Source organism: Myotis brandtii, unplaced genomic scaffold, assembly GCF_000412655.1.
Source record: "Myotis brandtii unplaced genomic scaffold, ASM41265v1 scaffold633, whole genome shotgun sequence".
In the NCBI taxonomy this organism is placed as follows: domain Eukaryota; kingdom Metazoa; phylum Chordata; class Mammalia; order Chiroptera; family Vespertilionidae; genus Myotis; species Myotis brandtii.
In genome coordinates this window covers 3,371,228-3,379,873 of record NW_005370423.1, presented here as the reverse complement: position 1 = coordinate 3,379,873, position 8,646 = coordinate 3,371,228, and the positions used below count along the sequence as shown (strand labels likewise).

General features: G+C 51.1%; 2 protein-coding genes and 1 long non-coding RNA gene across 4 annotated transcripts in view; 2 read left to right on the top strand and 1 right to left on the bottom strand.

Moving 5' to 3' along the window:
• The window catches only part of LONP2 (lon peptidase 2, peroxisomal), a 195,725-nt gene extending 190,456 nt beyond the window's left edge, over positions 1 to 5,269 (top strand). Inside the window, exons 14-15 of the mRNA XM_014528408.1 lie at positions 224 to 414; positions 4,871 to 5,269. Of these exons, the coding sequence (XP_014383894.1) occupies positions 224 to 414; positions 4,871 to 5,092 (413 nt within the window). The 3' untranslated portion in view covers positions 5,093 to 5,269. The remainder of the gene's footprint in view (positions 1 to 223; positions 415 to 4,870) is intronic.
• Positions 5,270 to 6,180: 911 nt separating this feature from the next.
• SIAH1 (siah E3 ubiquitin protein ligase 1) overlaps positions 6,181 to 8,646 on the bottom strand; it is an 8,794-nt gene continuing 6,328 nt past the window's right edge. The window contains exons 1-2 of one of the 2 annotated variants that reach the window (XM_005880312.2): positions 8,343 to 8,361; positions 6,181 to 8,109 (exon numbers count right to left, since the gene is read on the bottom strand). In XM_005880312.2, the coding sequence (XP_005880374.1) occupies positions 7,259 to 8,107 (849 nt within the window). In that variant the 5' untranslated portion in view covers positions 8,108 to 8,109; positions 8,343 to 8,361 and the 3' untranslated portion in view covers positions 6,181 to 7,258. Of the gene's footprint in view, positions 8,110 to 8,342; positions 8,362 to 8,646 lie in introns of those variants that run through there. The other variant, XM_005880311.2, reaches the window with a different exon arrangement.
• Positions 8,040 to 8,646, top strand: part of LOC106723729 — a 13,022-nt gene continuing 12,415 nt past the window's right edge. The window contains exon 1 of the long non-coding RNA XR_001359441.1: positions 8,040 to 8,111. This is a non-coding gene — a long non-coding RNA (uncharacterized LOC106723729). The remainder of the gene's footprint in view (positions 8,112 to 8,646) is intronic.

The window sequence follows — 8,646 nt, the reverse complement described above, 5'->3', positions numbered from 1 at the left end:
GCCCGCGAGCGCCCGACCCAGGAGCAGTGCAGGCTGTGCCGTCCTCCCCCACGGGGGGCAGAGCCACAGAGCTCTTGGGCACCGCCCGTTAGCATCGTGAAGGAGTCCTTTCCCCAGAGCGTTTTGTTGTTTTGTCTGTTTTTAATCACTTTTGACTTTCTCTTTTAGGAGAAAAAGAAAACAGGTGTAAGTTCCTGCATTAACATCCTTCTTTCTTTGTAAGCTTCTGGAAGTTTCGATCTTCTTGACAACACAGACATCCACCTGCACTTCCCGGCTGGAGCCGTCACCAAGGACGGGCCGTCGGCAGGGGTCACCATCGTGACCTGCCTGGCCTCACTGTTCAGCGGGCGGCTGGTGCGCTCCGACGTGGCCATGACGGGCGAGATCACGCTGCGGGGCCTGGTGCTGCCGGTGAGTCAGAGGGCGCCCTCCCATGGGTGACTTGGCAGTTTTAAATAATCGTAGTTTACATTTAAAAGCGGTTTGCCTTCTTCCGGTGAACACCTTAGTTTTAAATACATAGAAAATGCTTACAGCTGTCATTCATATTTTTAAATTTCATCAAATTCCAAAGCAGTTGTCCCATGTTTTTTCTTCTAAGAATGAGGACTTGCTAAGGGCAGGTCAGTGTGGCCGTCGGTGATAGGGGCTGTTTAGCTGGAGATCTGGGGCTTTGTTTAGCGAGCAGAGTGTTCACTGCACGGCACGGGCGGGAGGTGGGGCGGGGCTGGTGTGACACACTCGGCCGGTTCTCGCCTCTGGGCCTCCTGGGAGCCTCAGTCCCCCACCCTCCCCCCGGAGGTCAGCGGGCGGAGCTGGTGGACATGGAGATGAGTGAGCATGACACCTGGGAACGGCAGTGCGGGCTCACGGCTAAATCCAAAAACTTACACACATTCTGGGCCTGTAGCTTAAACTACTCATAAAAGCACTGAAAAGCCAGGCTGGTGTGGCTCAGTGGTTAAGCATTGACCTGTGAACCAGGAGGTCACGGTTCGATTCCTGGTCAAGGGCACAGGCCCGGGTTGCAGGCTCCATCCCCAGTGTGGGGCGTGCAGGAGGCAGCCGATCCATGATTCTCTCATCTTTGATGTTTCTATCTCTCTCCCTCTCTTCCTCTCTGAATCAATAAAAACATTTTCTTTTAAAAGCTTTAAGGAAACAATAGAGTACAGACCCTGGGGAGTATGCGGGTTGTGAGTCATTAGCTGCCTGTTACCTTCTACAGCAGAATCTGTCAGGTTCATAGCAAATGAGGAGTAAAGCAGATGTTGCTGTAGGAGGTGATGGTGAGCAGGTCACAGGGTTGCCCAGTAAGATCACAGCGTTACCGATGCTCCCGGTGCCCCAGCTGGTTTAGTCACCAGAAGTAGGATGCTGGGCCCGATTATGCCGCCACGTTCGAGGGGTGCACTCAGGAGGCTGGTCTCGTCCTTGCCGCCCCAGAGCTAAGGTGACGGTGACGGCGGTAATGCCAGCTGCGCCCAAACGCAGACGAGCACGGGCTTCAGGACCCAGTCTCAGCTCCCAGGTGCAGAGGTGGAGGACTGAGGGAGGAATCAGGGAGCACATCTGACCCTCAGCAGTGAGCGGGGCCCACGCTGGTAGCTCAGCCAGCGCCTGGAGGCTGGGGGCGTCCTGACAGGGGAGACGGTGTCCCAGCTCCCGTCTGGGAGAAGCGCTGGCCCCGGAGCACAGGAGGAGCCAGGAGGAAACCCAGGGCGCTGAGGTCTCTGGCCCAGCGGCCTCCCCAGCGCCTGCTGGCAGGGCCAGGGCTCCCCTGCATGCCCAGCAGAGGCGCAGCGGCTCCCATGAGCCCAGTGTCCGCTGTCACAGGAGACCAGCCAGGCAGCAGCGCTGAGGCTGGATGGGCTACAGCCAGGCAGGACTCCAGGGCTAGGCCGAGACAGCGCTCGGATTTAAAACTAGGGCTTTCGAACTGGCCGGCCACTCTGGAAAAATAACACGGAAACAGTCAGGCCGACCCGACCTCTGACTCCCAGGGGTTCCGCTCAGAGAAAGGGACTGGGACTCTCCCCGGCAGGAAAGCGTCCCATCCTGGGACCTCTCCCCGGGGACCCGGTGCAGCGCCTTCAGACCCCGAGGGGAAGGACTCACAGCGAGCTTTGTGCACAGGCCTCCCGGCAGCCATGACACGTCACTCCTGCACACGGGGAGTCGGCGGCTCACACGCTGAGTCGGGGCCACAGAAAACCCTGGAGGAGGCTGTGGTGGGTGGCTGATCAGAGCCAGCACCAGGCGGTTTGGTGGCCATGGCCTGGCAGTAGTGTGAGATCAGGGAGCAGGATTCCTCCAACTTTGTTCTTCTTTCTCAGGATTGCTGTGGCTGTTCAGGGCCTTTTGTGGTTCCACGTACATTTTTGAAGTATTTGCTCTAGTTCTGTGAAATACGCTAGAGCTGTCTTGATAGGAATTGCTTTGAATCTATAGATTGCTTGGGTAGTGGGACATTTTAATGATGTTAATTCTTCCTGTCCATGAACATAGTATATACTTCCACTTGTATCTTCAGTTTCTTTGTTCAGTGTCTTATTTTGCAAGTACAAGTCTTTTACATCCTTGGTTAAATTTATACCTTGGTGCCCTAGCTGGTTTGGCTCAGTGGATAGAGTGTCGGCCTGGGGACTGAAAGGGTCCCAGGTTTGATTCCGGTCAAGGGCACATGCCCGGGGTGTAGGCTCGATCCCCAGGAGGGGGCGTTCAGGAGGCAGCCAATCAGTGATTCTCTCTCATCACTGATGTTTCTCTCTGAAATCAATAAATACATATATAGATCTTTTTTAATTGTACCTAGGTTTTTTGTGGGTTTTTAAGCATGTAAATGGGGTTATTTTCTTAGTTTCCCTTTCCGATCGTTCATTATTGGTGTTGTATCCTGCTTTCCACAACGGCTGCACCAACCAGCATTCCCGCCAAAGGTGCACGAGGGTTCCCGTCTCCACATCCTCCCAGCACTTGCTGTCTGTTGCTTTACTGATGATCGCCACTGACAGGTGTGAGGTGGTACCTCATAGTGGTCATCCGGAGGTTTGCATCTCTCTAATGATAACGCTGTTGAGCACCTTTCATATGTCTGTTGGCCATCGGAATATCCTCTTTGGAAAAGTCCTTTGCCCATTTTTAAAATTGGATTGTTTGGTTTTTTTATTTTTTGGTGTTGAGTAAGTTTTTAAAATAAATTTTGGCCCTAACTGATTTGGCTCAGTGGATAGAGCGTCGGCCTGTGGATTCAAGGGTCCCAGGTTCGATTCCAGTCAAGGGCATGTACCTTGGTTGCGGGCACATCCCCAGTAGGGAATGTGCAAGAGGCAGCTGATCGATGTTTCTCTCTCATCGATGTTTCTAACTCTCTATCCCTCTCCCTTCCTCTCTGTAAAAAAATCAATAAAATATATTTTTAAAAAAAGTTGATTATAAAGGGCACAGAAAATTAAAAAAATAAATAAAATTTTGGCTGTTAACCCCTTATCAGATGTGTGGTTGGCAAATATGTTCTCCATCCAGTGGTTTGTCTTTTTATTGTTGTTGGATGGTCTCCTTTGCTGCACAGGGGCTTTAGTGTGAGGCGGTCCCACTGAGGTATGTTCCTTCTATTCCCACTTTGCTGCGTGTTGGTTTTTATCGTAAATGTTGGCTGGGTTTTATCAAATGGTTTCCCTGCACCTGTTGATGATCCTGTGATTTCTGTCCTTCGTCTGGTGCACGTGCAGTGTCTTCGCCTTGTTTTGGAATCAGGGTGCCGCTGGCCTGGTGAAGTGAACTGGGAGGCTGCCCTCCTCTGGCATATTCTGGGAGTGTGAGGACAGGTGCCAGTTCTTGGAAAGTTTGGTAAAACTCACCTGTGAGCCACCTGGTCCACGGCTTTTGTTTGTCGGGAGCTTTTAATGACTGCGTCCGTTTCACTAGTTGTAACTGGTCTGTTTCAATTCTCTGATTCAGTTTTGGAGGATCTTATGTTTCTAGGAATTGATCCATGTGGTCCAGACTGTCCGATTTATTGGCCTATAGTTCATGTTTCCTTGTACAACCCTTTGTGTTTCTTTGGTGCCCGTTGTTACTTCTTTCATCTCTGGCTTCATGTGGGCTCGTCCCTGATGATCTGGTTGAAGATTTCCCTTGCGTATCTTTTCAGAGAACCAGCTGTTGGTTTCATGGGTCTTTTGTGTTGGTTTTTCTTTTTTACTCCATTTTGTTTACTTTCGCTCTGTTTCCTTCCTTTTACTCGCTGTGGGCTTTGTTTGTTGTTGTTTTCAGTTCCTTTACGTGTAAAGTTAGATCGAGATCTTTCTTTTTTCTCACAAACCTGTAATGCTATGAATTTCCCTCTTAGGACTGCTTTCCCTGTGCCCCATAGATTGTGGGTTGTGCTCTCATTTTCATCTGTTTCATGGTATCTTTTCTTCCTTGATCTCATTGCTTAGCCTCCATGTCTTTGTGTGTGTGGGTTTTCATGGACATCTTTTAACCACGGAGTCGAGGCCGTGGGGACCTGTGTCCTCCCGGGTGGCCCAGCAGTCCTGCTCTGACCTGTGCAGCGGTGCCATCCTGGCGCACAGCTGAGCTCTGCGGGCGGGTGTCAGGTCTACGATCAGCCCCATCGGCCCGCAGGCGCCGTGACTGCAGAGACTGAAGTGTAGACCCTGACAACAGGCAGGAACAGGGACAGAAAACCGGCACCTTCCCCGTGAAAGGCTGGACTAGAGCACTAACTGAAGCGAAGAGAATTCACTACTCACTAACCTCCTCAGGGCTCTCCCGCTCCTGTGCCGGACGGGCGGTGACCTGGATGTGGGAAAGCGGCGGGGGTGCTGGGCCCGAGGTCACGCCGCCTGCCCTTCCCCCGCAGGTGGGCGGCATCAAGGACAAAGTGCTGGCTGCGCACAGAGCGGGCCTGAAGCGGGTCATCCTCCCGCAGAGGAACGAGAAGGACCTGGAGGAGATCCCGGGCAACGTGCGCCGCGACCTGAGCTTCGTCACGGCGAGCTGCCTGGACGAGGTCCTGAACGCCGCTTTCGACGGGGGCTTCTCGGCCAAGGCCAGGCCCGGCCTCTTAAATAGCAAACTGTAGGCTCGGAGCGCGGCTCAGGCGCCGTCCTGAAGCCCCGAGGCCCGCCGGGCTGGCTGCTCACGCCAGCGGGTAAGCAAGATGTCCCTTCCCCTGTGAGCTGATCAGCAGGCGCGAGCCTCACCGCGGGGCCGCGCGGGCTACAGAGATTTTAATAAACAGATAGCATTGACTCCTGTCTTCGGTCGTCGTCTCTGTCCCTGGGAAGGCGGCACACGGTTCCCATTGTGGCCCCAGACAGCCCCACCAGAGACTCCCACCCACACTCAGATCTGTTCCACGAGCCTCGGGTCAAGAACGACTGTAGAGACCATGACCTCAGATCCCTGTCAATGCAGGAGGGGCAGTGGGCAAAGCTGAAAACACAGCCGGTGAGTCTTTGTGGAAATGAAGTTTCAGGTTAAGTACCGCGTGAGGAGGCCCACACGTCCCAGCACACGCAACATCACGCAGGCAGAGCGGCCCCGGTTCGCACACGTCAGTCAGAAACACGCCGGCCCCGAACACCTGTCCCCTTACAAAGTCCAGTCCCCAGGGGGAGGCCGCCAACCTTTCCGGGCTGGTCCCCACGCTCGTTATCCTGACCCCGCGAGACCCGGGCCCCGCCGCCTCCCCTTGTCCGTCCCCGTCTGCGGGCTCTCCGCTTCTCTCGTCCCGACTCACCCAGGGTTAGGACAGCAGGTCAGGCTGGGGCTTCCAGGGTCATAGCTCTCCTTACCCAGCGCCCACCTTCCTGCCACGCCAGTGTGGCTGTGGAGACTGAGGACGCGATGGACAACCCCGCGCCCCCCTCAGGAGCGCTCTTCCAGACTGAAGCACAGGTATGCCAGGCGCTGCGCAGTTTCTTGGATGAGAATGGGGTCTGCGAGTTACAGACGTGCCCGGCCCTGCTGGCGAGTCCCAGTGCTCCGGGAGGACGAGTCAGGACCTGGGGCTCGCTGTGCCTGTGCCGGGGCCTGTGCCGCGCTGTACTTGACAGTAAAACTCTTGCATTTCAAAACTGCACGCTGCTCTCTGCTGTGAAGCACAGAATCGGACAGGAAAACAGCTTTGGATTTTAATCAAACTTAGAGCTAAAGCAACACAAAGAGTTTTCAATTTGCCAGATATTCTTTTAATGAGAATTATAAAAGACCAAAAACATTTTTTTGCAAACTGCCTTTTTTTAAACAAATGCTTTGCTTTTAATTACAAATACTGTGAGATGATGCCTTCTTTTGCAAAACCAATAAATATGAGAACAAATTTTAAACATATGTGATTTGTCCAAGATATGGGGGGGGGGGGATTTTTTTTAATATATTTTAAAAAATCAGTATATCCTACTACCTTTTAAAGAATAAGTTTGAAGGCGTGACTCAACTGGAAAAAAGAGAGAAAAAGACCGACCGACCGACCATCTTCTAGCTGTTTTAAGTAGCTTCTGATCTTTCTTCCGATGTTACCTCTCCTTTCTGGAACTCGTGTCTTCACAAGAAGCTGAATTTAAAGTATTTCTAATGAACTGATTAATGGGGAGAAAAAACATGTATGGAACACACATGTATAAACTTTACCATAAACAATTATGCATAAAAAACCACTAACTTTAAAAAGGTACAAAAAAAGATGGGAAAAGCTTCAATTACAGAAAAGAAAGTCAAATTTATTTAATGAAAAACTAAAATTAATAAAAATTAGCAAATACACACAAAAAATATATACACACACAGCAGCACTATGTATTGACTCAAAAGAGGGGAAGCAGTGGCCCAAGACCACTTAACATGGCTTGTCAGTTAAAGGAAAAAAAAACCCAAGCACACGCACACGCACACGCACCCACACACTCTCACACGCAGAAACAAAAACCCAGTATTTCTCAACAGTACACTCAATCTACAACAAACACAAATTCAGAATTATTTTACAATGCTTCCTTTCTTAATACAAAAGATGCCCGTCTTGGGTGTATATATATATTTTTTCAGTGGTTTACTGTTGACTTAAATATATTAGTGTTACTACATGCAACCGTTTCCTGTATTTAACAGCCTTTCCATTTATTTACCTTCATGTGACTAGCTCCACCTACCAAAAGTCTCGGGGGGGCAGGCAGAGGGGGCCTATTCTCTGTGAAGCTGAATGCAATGGTTTTAAACACTGGCCAGAAAACGTGTGATCGCCACTTCAACACATGGAAATAGTGACATTGATGCCTAGATTGCCATTTTCTGCAAAAAGCTGTGCGATGCTGGTGTCAAAGACTAGACAGTCGCTATTCATAATGGCTGTTGCAATTCCCTCATGAATAGATCGGGGAGTAGCTTCCCAAGTCAATCGCCGCCTGTGACCATTTAGCTCAAGTCGATAAGCAAAATTTTCCGCCTGCTTGCGCGTTCCTATCAGCTGTACAATTGCAAAGAACTGCTGGTGCCCGTCATACTTCTCCTGCTTCTCCAAGACCAGCATGAAGTGGAAGCCGAAGCAGGACTGCATCATCACCCAGTCCACCGCCCCGGGGAGGTTGATGTCCGTGGCGAGGAACACAATGTCCTCCCCCTGCAGGGTGGTGATGGACTTGTGCTGATGCATCAGGTGGGGCATCACGGCATCCAGAGAGCCCTGCCACTTACAGGACGCGCCGGGGCACGGGCAGGAGTAAGGCCGGAACTCACAGAGCTCTTCGTGGTCTGCTTTTTCTGTGTGGGGCAAAGTGATTTCACACCCGGAAGAGGCATATTTACAAGGGAAAAGTACTGAATTGGCCACTTTCTCCATCGCCAAGTTGCGAATGGATCCCAAGGGGCCCCGGCAGGTTGGACAACACGTGAGCTTTGGGCGACAGTTGCTACAGACAAGATGGCCGCTCTGACACTGAAGAATGGGTGGCAACACATAGTCAAAGCAGACAGGACACTCAAAGAGACTGGCCAAGTCATTGTTGGACGCGGTGGTGCCCGTGAGGGCAGGCACCCTCTGGGACGGGGTGCACTTGGAGGTCCCAGTAGGTAACGCTGTCGCAGTCTGGCGGCTCATTTCTGTAACGGAAACATAAAGAAAAGTAAGAGGAGGAAGGAGAAAAGTGGTCATCGTAACTTGTTTCATAAAGCCATGTGGTTCATGCAAAAAAAAAATTAAGATATTTTTATTGATTTCAGAGGGGGAGAGAAACATCAGTAACAAGAGAGAATCATTGATCGGCTGCCCCCTGCAGGCCCCTACTAGGGATCGAGCCCCCCACCCAGGTATGTGCCCTTGACTGGAATCGAACCTGAGACCTTTCAGTCCACAGGTCAATGCTTTCTCCACTGAGCCAAGCCAGCCAGGGCTCATGCAAATTTTACTGTGAGCAGAACAAGAGAAACAAATGGTTAAGAAAATGTAACTGCATAAAATATGCATTTTGATTATTAGGAGTTATACGCTGCATGAAATCTCTTCAAAAAGTTCCAGAACACAATAGAATTCCCTTTCTTACTAAAAGAAAGTGAAATCCACCCTTGGCTGCCCTGGTGGAGGGAAGGCTGAAATACAACCTGGACCCCAAGCAACTGAGAAACTGCGAAGTCGCTGAA